This window comes from Corapipo altera, unplaced genomic scaffold (genome assembly GCF_003945725.1).
Source record: "Corapipo altera isolate COAL_440 unplaced genomic scaffold, ASM394572v1 104, whole genome shotgun sequence".
Classification (NCBI taxonomy): domain Eukaryota; kingdom Metazoa; phylum Chordata; class Aves; order Passeriformes; family Pipridae; genus Corapipo; species Corapipo altera.
This window is the reverse complement of record NW_020884920.1, coordinates 1,630,746-1,657,025: the sequence shown is the minus strand read 5'-3', so window position 1 is coordinate 1,657,025 and position 26,280 is coordinate 1,630,746. Positions and strand designations below refer to the sequence as shown.

General features: G+C 42.1%; 1 protein-coding gene across 2 annotated transcripts in view; it reads left to right on the top strand.

Moving 5' to 3' along the window:
* Positions 1-25,343, top strand: part of PRKAR1B (protein kinase cAMP-dependent type I regulatory subunit beta) — a 91,664-nt gene extending 66,321 nt beyond the window's left edge. For both annotated transcript variants that reach the window (XM_027656589.1, XM_027656588.1), the window contains exons 8-11: positions 3,788-3,848; positions 7,347-7,468; positions 24,572-24,653; positions 25,080-25,343. In XM_027656589.1, the coding sequence (XP_027512390.1) occupies positions 3,788-3,848; positions 7,347-7,468; positions 24,572-24,653; positions 25,080-25,252 (438 nt within the window). In that variant the 3' untranslated portion in view covers positions 25,253-25,343. The remainder of the gene's footprint in view (positions 1-3,787; positions 3,849-7,346; positions 7,469-24,571; positions 24,654-25,079) is intronic.
* The last annotated feature ends 937 nt before the right edge of the window (positions 25,344-26,280 follow it).

The window sequence follows — 26,280 nt, the reverse complement described above, 5'->3', positions numbered from 1 at the left end:
TCTTACATTGGGAAAACTTTTTTGATATTGATCTTAAATTAGATTTTCTTAATTTTCTCCTATTACTTTGAGTTATGTCAAGTTATGCTGTACTGAATTGCCCTCTCCTTCTGTCATATATCTGTAGATGATTATCACTGTCTACTTAAAACCTTGCCACGGTGCATGCCAGCTATGAGGATGACATACCTATGATCCCAGTGCTGAGCCAACAACTACAGGCTGAATTTGTTTTGCTCCTTCCTTATCAGCTCTCCCCGAGTGTTTTAGCATTTCTTCAAGCTCTGTTGGATTTGGGAGCACGTTTCTGGGGAAGAGGTACCGAGACAGAATGTAGCACACCAGGCGCCGTCACATCTGAGCCACGGAGATGGAGCCTCTAAACTTCATTCCTGGATGATATCTTGGCATGTATAGACCAAAATAGCCCTGGCTGTGTTGTCGTTGCTGTCTGATGCAGGTCTCACCTACTGTCTGTAAATCTCTTTCAGCTTTACAACTTTGAGGTCTTCTGTTTGTCAAACATCTCTGCTCTGGATTTCTTTTTCTTAGCTGGTTTTTTCCCAATGGAAGCTAATTCTATTATTTTCTAGCCCCATTTCTAATGTCTCTGGGTCTTTTCTTGTTATTTTCCTGCTCTCACAAGCTCTCATAGCATCTCATAGTCTGTAGGTATTGTTACTGTCTGATTTGTTGCTGGTTCTAAAAGATCTCTGAAAATATTGCATGAGAACAGGCTCAGCACATGTCCCAGGGAATGTGCTGGCTGGCACTTCAATTAGGAGAGAAGTTTGTGATGGTGTTCATACCAGTGGCCTCAGCAATTTGGGTGAAGTGACTAGACCAAATAAAACAAGTGTAAAAAGGACCTCAGGAGTCAGAGGTGACATTAAGGCTATGGGAGGGGATGAGAGGGGAATATAAGGCCAGTCAAGGAAGGTGGGAAGTACCTAGATATCTTTAAGGTCCCTTCCAACCCAAGCCACTCTGTGATTCTATAATTCTGTGTTCTCTGTTTCATGGGAGAAAAGATGGTTAATACCAATGGAAATAAGCACATTGGTTGGTTGTAAGAGTTCTACTGCTGGGCTGTTTCTAGCTTGCTTAAGGTACTGATCTCTCAAAACCCTTCCCCTCACTCTGCTTGTGAAAGCTTGAGCAGGAAAACACTTTCAAGTGAAAACAATATGTGTGAGTGTGAGTGAGGCTTCTCCTGTCTGGAAGAAAAATTGGGATCTGGTTGTTCCAATTGGGATCCAGCCTTGGGTGCACTGAAAAGGCAGAGAAAGCTTCTGTGCTGGGCACCCTGAGGGGAAGTTCTATTGTTGTGTGGCTCGTGCCCCCTGTGTTGTTTGTCTCCCTCAGGAGAGAGGAAGGGATGGATGGAGCCATCCTGCAGGTTGAGTTAGGAGCCATCAACTGGGTCACCTTTGGCTTCAGTGCATGTGCTGGGAAACAGGAATCCTAAGCCTCAGTCACTAGTTCCTCCCTAGGCTCATCTTCACCTTTGTGGGATCATCCTGAGGCAGGGGATATTTAATGCAGTGTAGCCTGCATTAAGTGGAGTCCCACTGAGGTTCTAGATACTATCACAATACAAAACATTTTAACAGCACATTTAATTAATTCTTTCCGCTTCAGTTTTGCTTTTGCACTTGCCTTCACTGTGGATTCTGTACCGCTGCCCTGGCTTAGTTTAGCCAAGACATAACACACCTGTTTTCCTGTAGGAAGTGATGGGCTCTTCCTCTCTGGGCCAGGTGGGATGTCTGCAACTCCTACCTTCCTGGGTCTCTCTAAATACTCAAAGCCGTGGTCAGGCGTCACTTATGGCTGCTGATTACTGCTTCTTAAAATTCGTCTGTGTCCGCAAGTCATTTAAAAAGCATTTTCCACATCTGTCCCCGGGTGTCCCGGCCCATCAAACTAAACCACCAATCTGGTTTTCCACAGCTGTCAATTTTGCTGGACTTGTTTCCACTCGATTGCAGGGAGGAAAGCAACAACTGTGCAGTGTCCAGTTTTCCATTCTTTGTCTCGCAGCGAGCTGTCAGGGGCTGGCGTGGTTTGCAGAGCCTCCTGCGTTTGAAGTTCTTCATTTTTTTTTCTTTCTGGCACTTCAAATGCTCTCGGGGCCCCCCGAGGTTGAGAACCAAGTTTGTCAGACAGAGAGGTCAGACAGGGGTTACCGATGCTATCGCTGAGGAGAACTGTCATCACCAGACTCGGAAATTATGAACGGGGTGCGGAAGGGGAGACCTCGGTAGCTGCTGCTGCTGCTGAGCCAGAGCTACCTGGGGAGAGTGGCAGCTCCTGATGGTGCTGTGGCTGTCCTGGAGTAGGGGTGGCCCTGGGAGAGGGGCACAAATGGGAGCTGTCCCCAGAGGAGAGCACCTGGCATCTTCAGCTGCTGCTTTGTCCAAAGCTGGATCCAAAACCTGTTGGTGTTGGTGGAAGGATTCACATTGCTTTGGGGGTCGTTGCACCCCCCCCTGCACAGCACATGTAGGAAGGGGGATGATGTTTAATTGCTAGTTACATCACTGCATTTGAGTACACCAGCCTTTCCCATTTTCATACTTTAAACACTTCTGGATGCTTTCACAGTGGAGGGTAGAATGTTTTTTCTCTCCTTTTCCTTTCTCTATCCTCACTTTCTGCCTCTGCTTCCAGCACTCACAGGTGCTCTCTTGGAGAAGGAGGAATAGAGAAGTGGCATTTTCTGTGGCAGACACTGACATTTGCTTTCGCCTTCTGTACCCAGCCTATGAATAAATGGCATCTTTATCTCCCCTTTCTTGAGAAGATGAATGTGTCATCCTTGTGTTGTGCCTTGTAGATTTGACTAGCAGGCACCAGGCAGCCTTTGACATCCACAGGGAATATGTCCAGGCAGAAAGGATGTTGGGTGTCATCAGTGTGGAACAAACTGCATGGTACCAAGGCAGACCCTGGAGTTCCTCTTTGTTACTGGGGAAGATTTTGTTCTCAAGTCATTTGTGTCACTGCAGAAGGAATTAAGGATTAATTCATTATTTTTGTATAGGTAAAGCTGCATCATAATTATTCCTCCATGAAGTGTCTTCCAAAATCTGTGCTGGAATGGTGACATGGTTTCTGTCTTGGTGATCAAACATTATGTGAGCAGAAGGTGTCTTGGTAATTTATCACCCAACAAAATCTTAGTAGAATGGGGAATGACTGTGCTGGTGGCTGCACATACACTGATGGATTGTCTGCCACAGAATGCTTAAATCCTGTTAAAATAATAATATGAATAAATTGCTCAGCAGTAACAATAGATTCAACACTGTACAGAATATTACAGATAAATACTCTTGGCATTAAGGAGTTTTTAACCTAAAAGGATGGGATCCATCATGGGGACATGTTAAGTTTTATCCTATTTTGTAATTGCAAATTCCCTTCTGGCAGGGCCTCATTGGCAACGAGATATATATTGAATTAGCTAAAGAGTTAATTGAAGCTCAGGCTTTAAAATGAGTGCCAGTAAATAATGGATACAATTCACCCTCAGTGTCCAGTAACACCAGTGAAGTCAGTGAAATTACACCAGGATTGAATTTGAGTCCTTCTGTCTTTGCTTATCAGCAATACAACTTGCCCAGACATTTTATGGGGAAAGATTTGCCTGAGGCTGTTTACACTGGCTATGCTTAAGAGTTGGAAGGGGAGGGAAGAAAAAAAAAAGAGCAGCTGTAGGAAGAAATCACAAAAATACTTTGTGTAATGTTCTGCCTCCTTTTTCTCTCTCCTGTAATAACAGGGCAGCACGCTGAGGAAGCGGAAGATGTATGAAGAATTCCTGAGCAAGGTCTCCATTTTGGGTCAGTTGCCCTTTGGAACTTGGCTGTTATTTCCTCGGTTATATGTGTTGGCAGAGTGAATTTTGGACTTTGATGGCATGATGAAAGCAATGGTGGTCAAACAGAAGGGCTCTCGTTGCGTTGTTTCTGAAGAAATGAAAGTGTAAAGGGTCCTTTTTAGGACTTGTTCTTCTCAATCTTTACTATGCACTGAACTTGTATTTGAAGCACACATTAAACATGGGAGCAGGCACACACTGGTAACCTTTCAATAGCTGCTGGTCCCTAAAGATCATATGGCTGGAGCAGAAAGCAGTGCAGAGATATGAATTTGTCATAAAGTCTAGTTACATCCTTCCAGGGGACAGGTGAGAAGCTTTTTCCTGCAAGAATACCGTGTTTATGTGCACTAAACAAACTAACCTTAAAAATCAAAGTGGACTGATCTTTTTTCTTCTGTGCATTTTACAGCCCCTGTCTCACATTCTTAAAACATCTGTTTAGCTTCTTGTCCTTGGATTTTGTTTCCCTTTGATTAATGTGATAGCCACGAAATTTGGACATGTTCTTGATGGCCTTCAGTAGGAAAAACAACAAACCCATAATGCCTGACCAATCAATCACCATTAGGAGAACAAAAGCCTCTAGTAAGGAGGACAGTGTTAGACAGTACAATGAGTTGTTGATTCTGTAGGAGAAACATGTTTCTACTGGGGCTATTTGGAAAAAAACAGTTCAGGATTCATTTGCTATATAATTAAAGTATTTGTATTTCTCCTTAAAAATTTTCTGGTTCTTGTTTATGGTATTCACCTACCATTTGAGCTGAGGCACCTGAAATATGAGAGTGTCTCAGTGAGAGTATACTTGAACTTCTGAGAGGTGCTATCCATGAAATTTTCAATTATATTTGTATGCTTAAAGTAAGGCCAAGTATGTTGCTGACTTATTAATGAAGTTTCCATCATTTAAATACCTTCTTTTATGCTTAATTTAAATCTTCCTAAATTAAGAGCACAAATTATACCAAATTACAACGAGTATTTCAAGAAAAAAGGCTCTGTGCACCTGCACTAATGAGGAGCAATTACAACAATGAGACATCTCAAAACAATTTCAGAGTAGAAAGGTTATTCAGAGATGTGCTTCCTTAAACATGCGGTTTGCAATGTAATTATAGCCTAATTTGTAGTGTGGCTTTTGAATCTCAGTAAAAAAAGAGGAAGGACTTCAAGATTTGAACCTTTTTTAAGTACAGAAAAGCAGTGAACAAAATAACACATCATTGCAGGAACATGGAAATTTAGGTGAAATGTGTAAGGATCCATTTGACATGTCTAAAAAGTAGATGACACCTGGGAAAGCAGGAAGATATTTTAGAAATCTCAACACAGCACGGAGAATTCAACTTCACTTCATCCTTTAATGTGGTCAGAACTCTGTGATTTCATGGTGGAAAAACCTCTACCTACTTCTATATATTTTTTTTTTCCAAGGCCTGTCTAGTGTCTGTAATTAGCTATATAATTGTAGGAGTCACATTTTTCTTTTTAAAATCTAAGGATTTTTTTAGGTTATCAGTGACTGCTTATAGTGTATTGAACAAGATATGGAAAAACTAGTTGGTTTAAATCTTTCCTCTGGAGTTTAATTAAATATAAACCCATGAATTGATACGTAAAATTTAGGAATTGCAAAAAATTTCATATGGTCTACTTTGTTTGATGCTTAACTTCAACCCTGTGACTAAAACTTGTAGAATATTCTATATAACGCTTGTTTGCAAGAATTATTAACCAATGTATTTGCAGTGGTACAATTCCCTTAGACAAAAGGGAGACACTTCGTGACTAAAGCTAGATTTAGCTTTGAATTTTTCATAAAGCCAACTGTAGAAGAAGTTTCAAGAGACTCTTTCTTTTCATTGTTAATTACCGAGTTCCTAAAAAAAAAAAAAAAGAGAAAAAGCTTTCTCTACTATGTATGAAAGTGTTTTATGCTTATTTTTAGTCAAACAGAGCAGTTTTTGAATGTTCCATTGACAATATGGGCTTGGTCTTTGACATTAATGCTGCTGCAGCAAAGGTCACAAACACACCAGGGAAGGGCTGTAGTGATTATAGGTAGGGAAAATGTTAGAAACAATAATTTCCCAAACATAAAGTGGCATAAAAACATGAAGACATGTGTCAACCTCCTCAAAACTTACCTTTGGTGTACTGATCACTTATATCTGGTTTTATTACCAGACTCAGTGTACCCTTCTGAGCTCAGCCAAAAGGCTTTTTAACTTCTAGAGAACAACTCTTTCACCCTCACACAATACTTCTAAGAAATATTTTGAACAAAATGGGGAAACCAGAGTCTGATAGAACAGCACAGATCCTGGTGTCAGAAAGCATATCTTGATTTAGATTGGTTCAATAGTTCATAAGAAGTCAGAATCAGCAGAGCTCTGGCACATGAATTTTAGCCCAGCTTTTTGAGGCAGTGAAGGTTAAACCATTGTATTATCTGTTTCTTTTAATAACTTTTAAACCTGTAATTTTTCAATCAAATCTGATAAAAGTACAAAAGTTCAAGTACAGTTCACTGTCTTGAATTCTCATGCAAATGGGTATTGGAGAGAGACACAGGTGGCACCTCTCCTCTCCAAGGGCAGGACAGAGAATTCACCCCTCAGGCAGGAGGAGGAGGGCAGTGGGCTAGTGAGCAGTCCTGGATGTGCCCTCTGCAGGCTGGCCTTTGCCATGTAGGTACCACATGTAGGGGATTTGGGGCAGGTGCAGGGGGGTGATGAAGACCCCAGGCCACAGGGAGCTGGCTGTGTTTGCTCCCTTCCTCCTAAAACACACAGGTTTACTTAGGTTTACTTTGAAGTTTTATAATTTTTCTTTCTAAGTGAGGCAATAAAAAGGAAACTTTACAAACTGTCCTGCTGACAAATGAAACAGCGGTGCCATCTCAAACATCCATGAATCCAGAGGCCTCTGGTGCCACCAGGGGCTGGCTGTTGGCTCTGGTGGTGCTTGGTCTCGCCCCTGGGCAAGAGTCATCTCTGAGATCAATGCTCTGCATCACTTATCTGCAGCCCATCAGGAACCAGATGGGAGCAGCTCTGACGAAAAGACAGTAGGACTTGTCCTGACATCTGGTGTGGGATGTGGTAAGAGAATCCTGGCGCTCCCACATCGTTGGTATCTCTGAACAGCTCCTCAGCTGCTCCAATCCATGGCAGCATCAGGGCACCGTGTGTCAGATTGCAGGCGTAGGGAAACGGAGCCAACTTTTCCTGTCCAACTTTTAAGATTACTATCTGGGTGATTACTAAAGTCTAAGACACGATGAATAAATACATTCATGTTTCCCAACTGGAGGTTCGTGCAAAGTGCCTGGATGAAAAGAAATGTTTCTTTTATAACAGAACCAGGCATGGCAGAGCTGTCAGTTTAGATATGAATCTTCTGCCAAAGTTAAGAGTATTTTTATAATATAGTTTTATGATCTTCAATATTTTAGAGTCCCTGGACAAATGGGAGCGGCTGACAGTGGCTGATGCACTGGAACCTGTCCAGTTTGAAGATGGGGAAAAAATTGTTGTGCAGGGAGAGCCCGGTGATGACTTCTTCATTATTACAGAGGTAAGATTGGCATCCTGATAAGCTCTGTCATTTCCTGGTAAAGATCAAGGCTGTGTATTAAAGACATTTGGGTTCAGTTCAATCTCTTACTTCAGCATAAATCTAACTCCACTTAACCCAGGAGACCTACTCAAAATTCAAATGAATTCAGAGACCAGTTCCATGGAATTGTCTTAAGTGGGACAATCTTATTTCCAGTAAATTGAAAATGCAGAGGAATTTTGAGGTGTGTCTATTGTCTTTACTGTTTGAAGGTTTGTTTTCTACAGGAGATTTTTCTAGTTCCAAGTTGCCAGTGCTTCAGCAGGGCTGACCAGCCACACAGTGCATTGATCGTTGTTCCCAAAGGGACTTACAGGGTTTATCACAAACTGACATCTGTAAACTGGAGCAGGAGATCTGATCAGAAAATGGATAATTTGTTCTTTGTTTTGCCTTAAACTCAGTCCAAATGGCTGAGCCATTTTCTTGTTTACTCTCACACAGGCAGACAGATCTGTCAGGCAGCTGGAAATGCTGACATCTTTTTGGGAGATTATCTGACACTTCAGTTCCACCATCTCACTTCTGCAAACAGATGCTGACGGGGTTTTTCCTCCCTCTCTGACATAAATATTTTGATCTTTGGTATCTCATACAAATACCAAGGCACTGTGATATAACAAGTTATAAAAAGGTATTAGAGAGGTTCAGACTGAATAACAAGAGAGCACTAGGATATGATTGTCTATGGATTGAAGTAGGAGCTTTTCAGCACCAGCTGTGAGGATTCATACACAAATATATAGACTTGGAATGACCAAGATTTGACTTGTGGTGACAATTCCAGTACACATGCCAGGCTGTGTCCAGCAATGAGGCAGTGGTGGCACAAGGAACTGGGAGGTAATTGGAATCCCTCACTATGGGAGAAGGTGGGTGAGATGGATGTAAGAAGCTGGTGTCACTCTGTTGCCTTAGGACCCAGTTGTATGTACATCTCTGGTTCCATCAGGCTACTGTGCTGAGATGTGATTGAAGAGGAAAGAGATCCTGCCCTGCTCAGGTGAGAAAGGGCTTGTACAGCCCCCATTCCAGATGGTTTCGAGGCCAGCAGGCTTTGCTTTGCTTGCTCCTTATCTGTGGATTTTTGGACAGGTGTCTCTATCTAAGGCAGCCAGAATTTGGTTCATAATCAATATCTGACACTTAAAATTCCAACCTTGTTTCCTCTTGAGTGTTGAAAATATGTATTTGATTTATGAACATAGTTTCTCTTTGATGCTCACAAAATTGTCAGTGCCAGTAACTGCACCCGTCTATCACACAGTGAGACACTTCAGGAACATTAAATATGTGACAAGCACTGTCCCTTCAAAACAATAGTGTCAGAATAAAAGAGACTAGATATTAGGCAATCTTTTTTGTTAAGAAGATAGTTCAGTATATAAGAAAAACTTATATTTCCTAAGTTTTTTCATAAATACAGAATTTGAGTCTCTCCCAGCGTTACTAAGTGTGCTGTTATTCTTTGCAGCAGCGTGAGACTGGGAAAACCTAATTTTCTTAGCCATGGAATCCCATGTGGAAAATTGGCAGCTTGCTTAAGAGTTACCAAGGGCCTTCATTTTCCCCCTCTTACTGAAACAGCTGTTAAGACTTGAATGGGTAGAAAAGCATTAACACTGCATACTGTATAAAGTATCTGCTCATCTCACCCTTCCACTGTAAATCTGACATAGTTTCTCCCTTTGGAAATTGCCTATATTTTTCTACTTTAAGGAATGAACATCCAGTATCAACTATTTCTTGTGCTGCAGTAGTATTTCTGCCTGCTCACATACAGTTTAAGCTTTTTATTCTAAACTTGATTTTACAGGAGTTCACATCTTTGATGCTAAACTTTTCTGCAGGAAAATTTCTGCAAGTCGCCAGGAACACGTTATCCTGAAACCTGGCTGAAAGTAGTTTTGGCTGGTTTGTTGTCACAATATGTTGAAAAGCCATTGGCTTCTTTCACATACTTTTTGATGTTTGTGGCCTTTTGATCCAAAACAGTAGAAATGTAGCCAATTTGTTTGGCTGCTGTATGTGCAGAAACCATTTCATATATCACTAGAATGCAGCCTCCTTTGGAGCACAGCGTGTCCAGTAGTACAAAGCTAGCTTTGCCTCACAATTTTTGGGCAAGGTACTCACTTAACCTTTCTATTTATTCACTTTACATTTTGAGCCAATTTTATCCTGGGCTGCATCAAAAACAGTGTGGCCAGCGAGTCAAGGGAGGAGATTCTGTCCCTCTGCTCCTCAGAGGATGATTAGAGGGATGGAGAAGCTCTCCCATGAGGAAAGGCAGAGAGAATTAGAATTGTTCAGCCTGGAGCAGAGAAGCTTTGGGATGACCAAATTGCAGCCTTCCAGTACCAGAAGGGGCCTACAAGAAAGATGGAGAGGGACTATTTACAAGGACCTGGAGTGACAGGGCAAGGGGCAATGGCTTCACACTGAAATAGAGTAGGTTTAGATTAGAGATTAGGAAGAAATTCTTCCCTGTGAGGGTGGTGACCCCTGGAACAACTTGCCCAGAGAAACTGTGGCTGCCCCATCCCTGGAAATGTTGAATGTCAGGTTGGATGGGGCTCTGAGCAACCTGGTCTAGTGGAAGGTGTCCCTGCTCATGGTAGGAGGTTGGAACTAAATGATCTTTAAGGTCACTTCCAACCCAAACCATGCTATAATTTTATGATTTATTATGAACCACGATCATTCATGGCATGCCTTGGAAAATCAGTTATCAATTTACAAAGCTTTGGTGCACCAGCATCCCAGATACTGGCTCCAAGTGGAATCTTGTGCCTCCTATCATAAAAGCTTCTCTAAGACACCCAGGACTCACACATGGATTTAAAATTGTTAGTACAGTTTTGTATGAACTTCATAAATTAGGCATTCATCTCTGGTTAGCCTGCCAGGCCACCTTCCTCTGTGACATCCCTTTGGGAACCAATCTGTAACTACCTTAGTCCTGCCAAAGGACATAGCCTATGAATGAATTGGCACCTTCAGGATTTGCAGACTGAAGAGGAACCATTAAACCCTTTTGAAAGGAAGACTTATAGCCCCGGTGATGATCAGAACAGCAATTCCTGCTTTAAACCAGGAATATCATCCTGGTTAGTATGGACAAGAATATTTAATCTCACCCCCTGTCAAGCAAACACATTCACCTTTTCTCTGTATTTCTTCCTCTTCTTCTTTCTTCCTTTTTTTTTTTCACGGCTTTTTGTCTACCCTCTTATCCCCAGTGTTGCAGGGGTTATTTGGGGTGCAGGTTATTTGGGGTGCAGGCTGTATGCATGGGAATGCTACAGTGCTCCTTGGACAGCAAGGCTGCAGCAGGAGCTCAGCCAAATTATTAGAATAACAGAAAATGTGCACAGGGAAGAATCACAGGAAACCAGATATTTTCAAGTTCACTGCTCACAAAGTTGTTTACGATTCATTTTTTTAAAAAAGTCTAATGAAAGAAGAATTACCCTGAGATTCCAGGACAGCTATGGTTCTTCTGACATCCTAAATCTTTACAGGCACCAGTAAAATGTTTGCTTGCAGTAGGTTGGGCACTTTTCCATTTAAATCTATCTCAAGCAGCCTTCAACAAGATTTAGTTTTAATATTTAAAGGCTGTGATTTTTTCCAGAGATAGAATTATTGTAATGTTTATGCCATATTCCTTAATTTGAAGATAGGATCAGAAGCGAATGTCTGCTTACAAAACCAAAGCAACGACTTCTGTGAGATTGATTTACTTGACACTGGTAATTAAAAAAGAAAAAAATAAGCAGCCCTGCAGTTTCTGTATATTCAGATATTTCCAGGTCTCACTTTCCCACTATGGTTTTCACACAACAAACTTGGGCTTTCCCAGACCAGACAGATGTGGAATGTATCTGCTGGATTCCAAGGTCATGGAATTATCCCATATGAGATTCCTGGCACAGAGGTGAAAAACTTTAAGCACCGTGAAACAATTGTTGCCATAAAGAATTATATTTTGGCAAGAGTAAATCATAACAGATGTACGGTTTCTAACAAATAAATTTGCAGTTGTGTCCTGCACTGCCACACTGTGTACCCAGCAGCGGGGAGGATTTATTCATCTGACTTCAGATAACGCAAATATTTTTAGCCAACATTTTAAAGTGGTAGATGCAAAGGCATGTGAGCTTCGTGGAGTTAAAAGTCCCAGTAAATGAAATGCCAGTTGAATGGGAGCTGATTTTATTCCGAACTTGAGCTTTGCCACTGACTCCAGCTTGAACAGTAGTTCAAACTAGTGTAGTAGTGCTCTGAAACTGGAAAGAAGAGAGGGTTTTGCTGTTGTCTAGGTTACTGGGGAAGGTAGTGACAATAGTATTAAAAATAGCGGTTGTGATCGTGTACCACTCTCTCCAGTTCAGCTTCCAACTTGGCTGGGTGGCACAGTACCTCGAAGTCTGTAGCACAGCTGCCAAAAATGCAGGGACCTGCAGCCGTGAAGTGCCCTGCTGGGTTCTCCAGCTCCCAGCCCTGCCCGTGTCAGATCACTCGGATCACTTGTCATGACCGAGCACCGCACACGGCACACGGGCACTGTCACGGGACTCCACCGGCTGCGCTCAGGGAGCCTTTTAATCTCAGCTGCACACTGAGAGCTTGCTGAACTGCTGCCATATGGCCCTAATGCTCATAAAGTTTGACATGGTTTAAGAAAAATGTGTGCGCAGACACAAACGTGTGCAGGTGTAGGAGGAGAGAACAGCGAAAGGTTTCTAAGAGGGCCACACTGCACCCGAAGAGCACAGCTTGTAACTGCCCTTTAAACGTGCTCTCTACAGCCTGTCATCTCCTCCAAGGACAGGTTGGTTTAAGTGGTGCAGAAAGCATAGGAATAAAACTGCATGAGAAGTAAAACATTTCCAATTAATAGCCAGTCGAGCTGCCCAGCAATAGCATGCAGCAAGCCTAAAAATAAAAGGCCTAAAAATAGAAGATAATTCACAGGAGACAATTCAAGGAGAAATGGACCCATAGTATCAAGTAGTTTGGCATTAGATTTTTTTGTTTTAACTTTAAAAACTAGCATATTTAATTGCAGATTAGTGGTAAGTTACAGGGGGTTGTTGCACCCTCCTCTGTAATTCCTTTGTCAAAAGCACTTCAAAAAAGCTGAGGATTTGTGGTTTTGATTATTATCCTGCTGGTTAGAGAGGAGGCAGGGTCAGGGCATCTGATTTTAAGTCTCACCTGTCCCGTTTGTGGGCAGAATATTACCTTCCCTGTTTCCCCATCAGTGGTTGTAATACTGATGGTACTTCATAAAGGTGAGCAAAAACTTAATGGGAAAAGGCATAGATATCTGTCACTGGTGAAACCAGGCAATGGGAATAGAAAAACTGGCAAATAATTGAAAAAAAAAAAAATCATTGATAGTGCAGAAGTCCTTTCAGAATTAATGCATATAGCTGCCTCACTGACAGAAATAAATCAAATTAATTGGTAATGATTATTAGTCCAGCAGTATCCTTGGCTGATCACGTTGGAAACTGCCCAGTAATCCTTGGGGGGGCTGTTCCTTTCATGCTGCTGTTGACATTTCAAGTCAGGGCCACAAACTGCCTCTGGTCTGGGCAGGATCTGCCGGGAGTTCTTGCCCAGAGTGTACTTGAAATACTGTCCTTAGGTGAAATCAGTGTTTCCAGCCCCGCTGACACTCTTGGCACGCTGTGGGGTGTCTCTGCACAGATGCAGTTCAAAGCCTTGTTAGGTGGAACAGTGTTTGTAAACTCTTCCTACCATGGAAACGTGCACCAGCAGCGGAAGGGCCGTGGTTGGCCTCGGAAGGGCACCCCATCCTGCAAGGAATTGGGCCCTTCTGTAGGAAAAGTCGACTTGAGCCTTAAACTGCACAACAAGCATCTGAAGATTTATGATTTTAAAAGCTCCTCAAGAGGGAAAAGAAAAAAAAAAAGAAAAATAATAGCCCAATTGTTTCCTGCCCTAAATTGTTGCTCTTTGACATTCTAACCTAAGAGAGACCCCTTTGGCACCTACCCCTGCGACAGGCAGGAGAACTACAAAGTAAACTTCTTCCGTGCGGATAATGAAGTCACTGCCTTAGGCACACTCTGCTATCACACCTGATAATCTCTTTAAAACACAGTGCGATTAATTATTAATTAGGAAGATGAATGTTGTCTAGAAAAGGAGTTTCAAAGGCTACAATCAGAACTGCTTAGTGTTACTAGGATTTTGTTGATACCGAAAATGTTTGTCAAAGGCAGTCTGCAGCGACTCCTAATGTACCCAATAAACAAAATATACCGAATAAACAGAGCCAGCAGGCACCAGGGCTCTGTACTCTGCTTATTTTTAACTGCAGACATTGTTTCCCACAGAGCTCTTACAGGAAAGGGACGTTCGATTTTCTTGGTATCACACAGTTGTGCTGGAGCAACAGCACTTCCACTGGCCCTGCTACAAAGTTCCTCTGCATTCAGGATCCATATTTTAGTGGCCAGCTGATGTCAAAGATGGAAAGTTAGGTGTGTGATTGGGTCCCATCCTCGCTAGAGATGGAGGTGAAGTATTTTGCTGAGTCAAAGGGACAAAAATGTTGGCTTAGTCCAGCTCTTGTTCAACTCAATTTAATTTTGACTTCCATGGGCGGTGGATTAGGCTGTGAATCCGTGCAGTATCATGAGACAGTGGTGTTTCATAGGAATCAGCCATCTGCTCCCATTCTTCTTCCCACCAGCCATGGAAGACCCGTCAGTGACTGCAGCTTTTGGCCTTTCCTTCCAACCCTTTCTCCAGACTCACTAATAACCACTGCAGTGCAGTTGCCTGTGGTGAACTCTGCAAAATCTGAAACCTCAGAAGTGATGGACGATGGAGCATTTCCTTCACAATTTCGTGAAACTTCAGATTAGCCAGTATCTCTAGTCTATTTTAGAACTTTGCAGATTTTGTTCCTCGTTTGTGGCAGAAACCAGGACAACTGTATGTAAATTCTGAGAGTTGCTATGAACCCAGAGAGTGGAGAATAATATATAATAGTTTAAAAATGTACGGTTAAAAAAATACCGTCAAACCCAGTCATGACTCAATCTTGAGTCCACAACCAGAATTAAGTCCTCTTGCTTCATCCTTCTCCAAGACCATTAAGATCAGAGAGCTTTTATACTAGTAAAATAAAGTATTTTGAAAAAGAGGTTTGATGGGAAGCAAAACAGTGTAAAAGCAACGTACACAGCCAGTAGCTTGTGATGGAAAAGAATTTTCACCTGGATTGGCCCATCCATGTAGTATGAGATAAATAATTTTACAATTAAATAATTTCAAGAGTTGTATTAACTGTGATATATATGTAACCTTTTAACCAGCTTATTCTATCTTACCTACATGAACATCTCATGACTTTCCTGGGGTTTGTCTTCACCACACCCGTGTGATGAGGTGCGTGAAGCAACCTCTGTGGTACATACTATGATCTGAAGCACAGGCACAAGAATTCAGATAGTTCTTCCTTCCTGCTGAAAACAATCCATGAGAGTTAGACACCTTGAAGGTCTGGACCTCCATGATTTTACTCATGGAAAGTCCGAGGCAGAGAAGCAGTGTTAGCCTTATGGCCAGCATCCCATCACTAACACACCAACCTTCTTCCTTTAGGTTAAATTTTGCCTCTCAAAAATGATAGATGTTATTTTCTACTGCAGGTTATGTGGAAGTCACTTGCATTTTGTATTGCTGACAGAAATTTGTTGATTTCTCTGCTTGTTTTTGTAGAAAAGTCTTTCATAAATCAAAGGTTGGCAAACAATAAAAATCCAAGTTTATTTACTGGCTAAAGGAATATTTTCAGTGTCTTTGGCTACATAGTTCAAAGGATTTGTCTTCTTTTGGAAAGTAGCCCTAGAACTGCTGATCCTCAGCTCTAACATAAAAGCTGTCCCAGGAATGATGCTATCAGCAGTCCCTGAGGGCTGAAAGGGCAGCTGAGGAGTGATGTGCTGGTGGTCTTCCAGGACGCTGGGAATGAGGACATTGCTTATGTCAGCATCATGAGGTACACACAGGACTTGCTGTGATACTCTGTATCTTTGGGAGATTGGTAAACTTAGGTCTTGAGGCAAAACCCCAGGGAGGATGCAGTGTAGCCATAATATTCCCAAAGGCTTAGGAGTAGTTTTCCCAACCTCTCTTCTGCACATGCTATACCCAGCACAACAAAAAAAGTGTATGAATGTTTCCCCAGTTCACTTTTGACATGACAACTTGTGTAGGAGTCTTCAGTCTCATTTAGCTGTAATTTAAAACATCTGATTTGTAAACCCATAAAATTGAAGTTTATGCTGGAATGACAGACACGCCCTGGCCTCTTATCCCACCACTATAGGATATGTGGAAATCTGGGAGATGGTTTGGTGTGTGAAGTAAAACTCAAAATTAGTAATTGGCAGTTTCATTCTTAATATATGCATGCTCCATTTGAATGTGTATAGAAATCAGTGTGGAAGATTTTCTCTGTGTTCAAAACAGCCTGAACTTCTTACTGAGCTGTTTTGGGGAATGGTTGGTGCTCTTTAGTCCTGTCCAGTAATGTCTTCCTACCAGGGAAGTCTACAAAAGCATTAGAGGTCCCCAGGTAATGAAACACTCTCCATGGGAGCAAGGAGAGCAGCACAGGCTGTTTACCCTTCAAGGTTTTCAAAAGGTTCTCAATATCCCTGTAAGCTCCTTTGGCGTTGAAGACTGAGCTCACAAGCCCTGATTCAAAGCATTTAGTCAACGTGAGCAAGAACTTTATGGCCCAAGGCACATTAAATCTGAACTGAAATTAAAGGCACGTGCTGTGTCAGGAGCTGGGAACTCTGTCCTGAGGAGAGCTTCTCTGTCTTCAAGCAAAACCACTGCAATATAAACAAGACCTGAAACATAGTGGTGCCCAACCTGGTGCAAGAGAAATGAAGAATTTCCTAATCCCTGCTGAAGTTCATCCTTTTCTCTGGATCATGTTAAAGCTGTCCCTTAGTGGAATGGCTTTTGTCCCTCCTCTGCCTAGATACCATTGAGATGGCTGCAGATTTGCTGCAAGAATATATCCCGTAGGGTTCCTTCACTCAATGTGCTTCAGGATGAGTCAACTTTGAGTTTATGAGGTTTTTTTCTTCTGGACTTCAGAATTTGGTCCTTTGAAAACACAAGATTCACCAACTGAAAGGACTTAGAGAGAGCTTTCCATGGGGGATTTTGCTGACCTCTGCGATAAACTCTCTTCTCTCCTTTCCCCAGTTTGCTCCAAGTTTTATTTCTTGCTCAGAAGCTGCTGCCCTCGCTGGCCACAGCTGCTCTCCCAGCCCTGGTCACAGCATTAGTTATGAGACTTTAATGACAATGTCTGTCTCAGCCTTTTGCTTGGTCTGGTTACTTCAGCATCTACAGAATGTTTTCACAAAGAAGCAGATGGTGGTAGGAGTAATTGGGCCGTAAAACAACATTAACAGCTAAAAACGATTTTCACCAGAAAGGATTTTGTGGGCAGGGTGAGGGAGGTTCAGCACTGTTTTTATGTTTTCTCTCCCATACATTCACCCCTGCCCTGGCTGTAGGTGGTAGCGCTCCGTGCTTCTGCTTCCAGGGGATGAGCCCTGTCAGGTCAGTCACAAATATGAACAGTTGATGAATAACCCATTATAGAGTCACTTTTATGTTGACTCAGTGGACGTTTCCTGGCTTCAGAGAGAGTCAAGATAATGGCTAGCTTTGTAGAAAGAAAGAATCTCTAAAATGCAACATTTTTTTTCCTTTGTGACTTTTATTGCTTTGTACGCTGACATGTCTGAGGGAGGAAAACAGGGCCTTGTTGCCAATAATGCTTGGCACAGACGGTCTCTAAAATCTGGCACCAGGATGAATATTAATTCAGTTGTTTTCCCACAGAAGCTACTGATTAGTCAAGGCCAAGTATCACTGAGATGATTCATTAAAACGAACATCTGAGCCCACCTTTACTGAGTAGATCTGCTTCTTGTCACCCCTGCAACAGGTGACTGAATTTGTAATTAAAGTGGCGACTAAAATCCCAGAGTGGAGTAAAGATAAAAATGCCAAGGAACCCCAAAGGCTGTGGTGCAACTGCTTCCCAGCTTTCTGGGCATGGAGCCAGGACAACTAGCCAAGGAGGATCACACCCCAGGCAAGGGGTTCCTCCCATGGCTCAGAGCTGGTATCCTTATCCCTCTGTCCCCATCCCCTTGCTCCCAGACTTCCCAGTCCCAGTTGGCAGCTGGTAGTGTGAAGAAGCATGGGACTACCAAGGCATGGAGGCTGTGGTGTCCCTCCATCTTATGATGGGGGATGATGATGATGATGATGATGATGAAGTCATAAGTCCCTCAACACATGGATATACCTCTATTGGACACCTGTGTGATCTTGCCTGATTTTAGCTCTGCTGCTGTGGCTCAAGGGCAACATTTTTAAGTTAAAATACTATAAAACTTAGTTTTCCATCTGAAAAGCCTTTCAACAGAAAAGGCTTAGCAAAAAAATGCCAATTTTTGTGCAAACCCCACTTTATTTCACCCAAGTATTGCAGGGGTCTCCATCCATGAAGCAAATTGCAATTGGTGCAGTGTATTCTGCTTTTTTTGTTTTTTTTCACTATATTTACTGGTCTCTCCTTGCCTGAATCTTGACTTCTTCCATCTAATAATAACATTTCTTTTACTGCAGGGGGAATGCATAGGTACAGCACAGGTTTAATGCAGATTGTATCAAATAAACACTGAAGGGGAAGATTGTCTGAAGTACTGCAATAGGAGGACGAACAAAACGATTGAAAAGGTCTTCCCATGTCAGACATCTATGATTTTAAATACTGAACCATCAAGACAAAGGCATTTCCTGGTGATTAATGATGGGCTGGGTGTAGTCATGTCTGGGCCTTAACCCTGGCCTCCCATATATCCCTAGGAAATGCCCTGCGGCTGCTGTTTTAAGCTACACTTGGCTTATGATTGATTGTCTTTTTTAAAAGTACCTTAATGTTTGTGGCTATTTTGGTGACTGCTCTAGACAGCTTTGTTCCTCTCTCTCGAGCCTGGGTGTTATTCCTAAACTAATATAAATGTGTCTAAATAGCAAAGGGCTGGAAGCTTAGTCATACGTAGGGCAGTCTGCTGCAGGTGTGATACAGCTGGTACACACAGCAAACTGTGCCATCACTCTGATGTGTGGGACCCCTGCCAGCTGGGCAGTGACAGGTGCTTTCCATCTCTGCCAGATTTTGGTGTGCTTTATTGTTGTTGAGAATCAGGGCCAATAAGATTATGATGCATTAGTTAATATTGACAATATAATGATCATCATAGACATTGATGCTCTGGTTGTTGCACTGCGAAGGTGCTTTTGGCAGCACTACTCTCTAAAGGAGATTGGGTGGGTATCAGGGTGCCTTTAGAGCTTGTCTGACCTTGCATTATTAATCCTAACCATATTCCCAAGGTGCTGGCCCTCTGAAAATCCCCTGAAATCACTGCAACTCCAAATTCACTGAGTCACAACCACATTTAAAAAGCTGAATGTGTAAAATGTCACATGTTTTTTCTCAAAAGCTCTTAGTAGCTCATTAGCTTGGTGATTGCCTTGCACTGTAATTGTAGTGAACCCTAATGGATGCAGGAAAGAACCCACTTGCTGGAGATAAGCAAAGCAAACAGCCACCAGTTTTTCATTCAGTGCAAACCCAAGGCTGTTAATCCAGCCTGTACCCACCCATGGCAACAGGCTCATCCTGAACCATAGTCATGAGAGGAAAGTTTGCCAGACTGGACCAAAGTTGTCTGAGATTTCATGTCAGACAACAGAACTGATTTAAATTACTGTTTTTTAAATGGTGGGCGAAACAGGTCTCCCAGATTCACCAGGCAATCACTGTTTCACAGAATCATGGAATAGTTTGGTTGAAAGGGGCCTTAAAGACCATCTAGTTCCAACTCCCAGGAATTTCTAGGAATTTTATGTCATTGGGAGCTGTAGCTTTTGACTCTCCTTAATTTAAGATAATGATTTGGAGATGCTCTATGAATGATTTATCGCATGCATTAACCTGTAAGCAGGCAGATATGTTTAAATAAGGAGTAACTTACTATGGTTGTAGCTATTATAGTGAAAGAACATGGCCCAGACAGTGTTTGTAGATAGGGGAATGGTGGATTTTTTTAGCCATACCTGGAGAAACAGGTAACCTGAAGAAAGGCATATATGCCCAAAAGCTCTTCTCCCTTTTCTAGCCCTGCTTGTTGGTCTAATAAAACATATTACTTCCACAAACCTTGTCTTGCCTGCAATTTAATAAAATACTGCCAGAATCATACTGTGTGACAGATCTTTTAATTCATTTCAGAGCTGTAGCTCCCATCCAGTCCCTCTGCTTCACCGGGCGAGCAGGGGCGTTTTGTTCCACTGCACAGCCCCTTCCTTTGCCTTTTGTAGTAACTTTGCAGAGATTTAATAGTGACATATAATGAGGGTTTATGTGACTGTGGAGTGAGGGGAAACTTATCTTTTGAATGTGAGAATTATGGAGTGTGCAGATTAACAAAGTGAGAAAGAGCAAAGGTATGTTCGTGGCTGCAATCGATGGAGTTAATGGCAAACGCAGATGGATCAGCCTGACCTTTCCATCTCTAATTCCATAGACTGCACTGCTCTTTGTAATGAGTGGTGAAGAGAAAAATAAAATGGGCTAGAAAAACTTTTTAAGCTCAAAACTAGGATAAAAATGTAACATTTTGAGGCCATGAGGGAAAAATTGTCTTCTGTGGTTTTTTTAAAGTAAAAAAAAAAAAAGGTATGAAATAAAAATGGAAATAGAAGAGGTAACTTTCTGCTTATGAAAATTGGAATTATTTTCTTATAATTTTAATAATTATTCCTTTTTAATAATTATCTTTTATCACAGATGGAGCCTCACCAGATTTTTTACTGATTGCTATGTCTCTAAAATGGGTGGTTAGACAAGCAAAACCAAAAGATCAACATGACTGACTTTTATACCAAAAAGTTTCTAAAACAGCACTGGGTTTCCCGTCCTACCCTCTGGCCCTGGTGAAGCCCATCCTGCACAGCCTGTCCCACTCAGGGGTATCACAAGCTACCACACTTTGCCTTGTGCTGCCTGAGAGTGATCCCATCTGATCCACTGATCTGGAATAGAGGAAAAAAATACAGTATTTCAGTTTTTAGCATCATGAATCACACTTGTCTTTTGTAGCCAGGCTACTTTGGCCAACTGCTGGCTATAGGACTCCTACTTAAATATAAAAACAGGGCTCCTGAAGCAATTAGTGCTTGTAAGTACCTGCAGGATAAGGCCTGGGAATCTCAGTGTTGATCCAGATGGGCTGCTGTCTTTGTATTGTAGGATGTCTCACTCATTTGCAGGGTCCAAAAGTTTAGAAGTGAAACATCTATCAAAATCTCATTACTTTGGAGAGGATGGGAGCTCATGGATTATAAACCTTAATTTATTTTTTATATCTTAAATTGTGGTGCCATATCTGAGCCATAAATTTTTACAAACCAAACTGCTGATGCATTTGAAGGAGTCAAATAAACACTCCCAGCACTGCCCCAGGACAGTGACAGAGGGAGCAGGCAGGTGTGTGGGGTGAGGGTGGCAGAGAGGTGGTGATGGCACATTGCTTTGGGAACTCCTACTCTTGTTATTTTTGCAATAAGATGCCCATATTTACTTGGGGGAGAGGAGAGGAGAGGAGGTTAATGATATCGGTTCCTGGGAATGCAGGCACTCCCCAGTGACTGAAAGGGAATATTCCTGGATCCCCCAAAGCCCGTAATTTCACTCCCAAGTGTCTGCTAGCAGAAAGACATGTCTGTCTGCCTTCAGTTTAATATTGTCACAAAGACCTGATTTATTACATGGTGTCAAACTTCTCGACAGTCTTTGAGCCTGTGCACTGTAGTGTTTGCTTGGTGATGTAGGAGGCTGAAGTGGCTATGAGTGTGCAAGGCAGTTTTTTAAACTGGGCAGCACTGAACAGCCTGATCCTGCAAATCTAAGATTGTGCAGTTTGTTTCAGGGATTGATCTTGCCAAGTTTTGTATGGCGTTTAAGGAGAAATCTTTCCCAGTGAGACCAAATGCATTTGGGAGAGAAAGTGATAAGCCCCTGGATCCTTGCTAGATAATGCCCATGCCTCCCAGGACAGAGCTCAGAGGATTTATTCAGTCCTATAATTTCTAGGAGGTGGGATTTGCTAAAGCATAAGAAGGATAGAAAGCTCAAAAACTTCACCAGAAAGATTTGACAAGTAAAATAAAATGAAATACAGCCATGAAATCTGTGATGAGGGCAAGGGTAAGGGTCAATACTGAATTCATACGGGAATAAAGGATTGTTCCTGTAGCATTTTATTCTGTATTATGTTTTATTCCACATTATTTCATTCCTGTACTGTTTTTGCCCCAGTTGCACTGTTTGCCTAGAATTGGACTCTTCCTCTAACACAGTCAGAGTAGCGTTGATTCCAGAGATAAGACACACACAGTGAAGGTGATACAGACAGACAATTATAAATACATCTTCTTTGTTTCACGGGGTGGACAGTCTTCCCGTGAAGGTCACTCCAACAATGCTCCAGGATGTACTTGTGGAGCTGGTGACTGGTGCAACGAGAGGCCAAGCAGTGTAATCAGAGCTGACATCTGGGTGCTCGCTGTCAGGGTTTCAGGAAACTTGTTTTTGCTCCATGATAGACCTGTTCTCACTGGGCAACGGGAAAAGCCTATGTGACTGTTAAAACAAGAGTGGAAAAATATGTATCTGGAATATGCATTGCTTTATCCTGCCAAGCCAAGTGTTTATTGTGGAGGCCAGACACATCTGTCCTTCTCCAACAGATATCATGGTGTTTCTTGGATTAAAAAGGCCGACTGTAGTGGAACAGTGGAAGAAATTGCTTCAGGAGACTGACTTACTGGAGTCTTATATCATATGGACCTTGTCAGAAAAATATTAGCCACAATAAAAGCTGACACTCGGGGAGATGAAAGCAATATTGCTTGATATTGTGATTACCTTTATGGCAACATGCTCAAGGTGAGCAGTGGGGAATTGAGGCCTTTCTTCGTTTGACCTGGGCGGTCAGTGTGATTGCTTCAGGGACTTTTTCTTGGTTTATGTAATAAAACATCTGTAATAAAAGATTTAAAAAAAAAAAACAGTTTTGGGAAAGAGACTGGAGACAAGGATTGCAGACAGCTATTTGGGTCAAGGGGTTAGTTTTTTGCCAGGCTCCAGATGGGGATGGAGAGGACAACAAGGGCTGGAAGCGATTCTGAAGCTGAATCCATGTACTCTGCACAGGCAATGAGAACAGCATCAGTTTAGTGAGCTGCACCTGATCTGAAGTTTGGCAAGAGAGAGGTCGATACACACATTATTCCCTGTGTGGGGTATTTCTGAGAATGCTGCTTGTGAATGTGTGTCTATTCTGAAGGCTGCAGTGAGTGTGAGTAACAGCGCTCATCACACGTCTTTGCATTTTCATGCCCTTGCAGATTTACTGGAAGATCTTGGGAAACAGCAGCTTTGCTGGAACAGTTTAGTTATAGCAAGGACAAGGAATTTTTTCTGAAAACTTGACAGAAGAAACAAGATTTACCTCTTCATTCGTATAGCACATGAGTTAACCTAGAGTGGCCCAGCAATTTGTAAAGTCTGTGGGCTCAAAAATAACCCTGTTATGAAATAGGACATGATGCAATACAGGAGTGTTAGAGCAACTTAGTTGTGCTTGTTCTGAAGGAAGCAAGTTATGATCATTTGCTACATCATAGTGGATATCCTGCAGCTTTGGGTTATTCCTGGGCCCCCTAGGTCCTAGGAAAGCAAAAGGCAGACCTGAAGCAGCCCTGACAATGTGTGGGATTACTATAGGTTGTATTTAAACACAGTAAAAAAGTGAAGGGCTGGTTCTGCAGGGTGCTGAGCACCTTTAGCTGCATTGAAGCCAAGGTGATTTGGGATGTCTCTCAATCTGCCACCATACCTGGAGGTGCACAAGTGTCTTTTGGTGGAAGGAGGCTGCAGAATATTTGCAGCCAGTGAATGTGCACTGAATACTCTGCACTGGAGGAGGCTTATATTTTTCAGTTACAATCAAAATATGTTAACATTTTGCCTTTCCCTATGCTTTTGGTTCAGACTCAGAAGACTCAGAAGACTCATATGTTACTGTAAATTTTTTTTCCAGAAAAGCAGATACCTTCTCTGCTCCTCTACAAAAGCTTTATGCCACAATAATTTAAGATTTCCTCCAGGTCAGAATATTTCTGCATGTAAAACCTCTTTGAAGGTTTAAATAGACTGTAACTGAGTTTTGACATGTATTAGCACGTGTCAGGTACAGCAGTTATTAAGGGTAGTGGAGACAAGACACATTCCATCTCTCCAGTGACTGACTCACAGGTGTCCAGATCACTACAGGCCACAAGCAGGCAAAGCCACTAAAAAAAAAATTTTAAAATCACCCTTTGTTGCAACAAGCATTAAAAACTCCTTTTACCATTAATTTCAGCAATAGATCAGGTGAGGAATAAACTCTAGTTGCTGTCTTACAAAATCATGTCCCAGAATTGTGACTGGGAAAATTGCCTTTTCATTCCTTTTGATGTAAATCTTCTCTCTTGCAAGGTTCTGCATACACCCAGAATGTATTTTTAAATTATCTCAAACTATACATTTGCACAGCGTGATGTGCTTTAGTTAAATAGGAGTTCCTGGGTTCTGTCCTGTTCCTCTTCTCTCTATTAGCTGAATATGTCTGCATCCAAACAATCCACAACAGAGAAATCGTTTGCTCTGCTGATGGATTTTTTTAAAATTCTTTAATTTCTTTCATTCTTATATCAGGGATTGACTGAAATTGTCATCTCTCCCACGGCAGAACTAAAGGAGTGTGACATGCAAAAGGAAATACCCAGGAGTGGATGCTTTTCAAAGCAGAACAGGTTTGAGCAAAGCCAGCTGACCCTCTGCACTTCTCTTCCCAGGGCACAGCTTCCGTCCTGCAGCGCAGGTCTGACAACGAGGAGTACGTGGAAGTTGGAAGACTTGGTCCATCAGATTATTTCGGTAAGAAAACTCAGCTAAGCATGGTTCAGAAAGACAGGCATGTCTGGATCAAGTAGTTATTGTCTTAATTAGTGTTCTACTCTCACATGCAAAGGGTTATGTGCAGGTCAGCCGCTGCTTTCAGCGATAGTGAGAGATTTCAGGGAGGCTGAATCCATTCCTTGGTTTACACCAGTGAGGCTGGCAGGAGACAGATCCAGAATCAGCAAAACAGTCTGAAAGCATTTGTTTTCAAAGGCATTTTACACGCATGCATTATGCATGTGTAATGCATTTGTACTGTCAACAGAATTATGTAAAGTGTCTATCAAGAGATATATAAAGGGAGATGTTCTACAAGCGAAGCAACCGGGTGGTGGCTGGAATATGCACCCTCCAAAAAAAGAGGCCCAGGGCGTGTGACAGCGTGTTTGTCCCCGTTTCCAGGTGAGATAGCACTGCTGCTGAACCGGCCCCGGGCTGCCACGGTGGTGGCACGTGGACCCCTGAAGTGTGTGAAGCTGGACCGGCCCCGCTTCGAACGAGTGCTGGGCCCTTGCTCTGAAATCCTCAAGAGAAACATTCAGAGATACAACAGTTTCATTTCGCTCACCGTCTAAATGATTCCTCTGGAAAGCTGCCTTTGTGTGACCTTGTGCACTTAAATTTGCTCTGTGCAGCTCCATAGCTTTACAAAGAAAAAAAAAAAAAGTGTGCATTTTATGTGTATTTTTTCTGTTTGTGTCACGTATTGGATGTCAGTTCAAATCTCATGTATCATGGAAGTGGGAAGATAACTGTTTGGACAAGACTAGCTCTTGGCTTGCAGACAAGATTTTTACCTGATTTTGGATCATATAGCTCAAAACTGTGGTTTTAACTATTTAAAATACATATGAATTTCTGTTTTCCTTATTATCTTTAAAGCTGGTCTTATCCACCTTTTGTCAAGCTCTTTTGATCAAGTGATGTGAAAGGTGTCCCTGCCCATGGCAGGGAGTTGGAACTAGCTGGTGTTTCAAGTCCCTTCCAACCCAAACCAGTCTGTGACTCTGTGATATCTTTCTGTCACTTCAAAAAGACTTTCACTGGTTATGGACTGGAGGGTTCTGAAACTCCATGGGGTAATTGGCAGTCGTGCAATTTAAGGGGAAGGTTGGAGTAAGGTTTTGATCATTCCAGCAAGCCAGGGAAAAGTAGAGCTTTTGAGTGATTGTGTTTGTGTCTAAGATATAGGGGCCATTTTCCTCTGTGCCACAAACTCTTTTGGGTCTGCTTTGTAGGATATGCTAAGGCAAACAGCCTGCTCCAGTCTTCTGGGTGAAGAGGTCAAGGGACAATGTTTTCTAAGAATTCAAATGGGGCCTTTAAGACCTGTTATTTGTCCTCAGTTATTTTTAAATGAGAGTTTGCATTAGAGCCCTTACAAGTTCAATGGGAACTTCTCTGCTGAATTAAGTGGGCTTCGAAACTCAGCAGAGTGTCCTCAGCCACTTCTCTGAACATCAGGGACAAATACAGCAGCCTCTTTTTAATAAAATCCACTTAATTAAATTCAAATGCCTTTCTTGTAGTATATGACTAAATTTTAGAATTTTTTAAGATTTTCTGAAAGCCAAATAAGTGCTTCAAAATGCTGCCTCTCTTC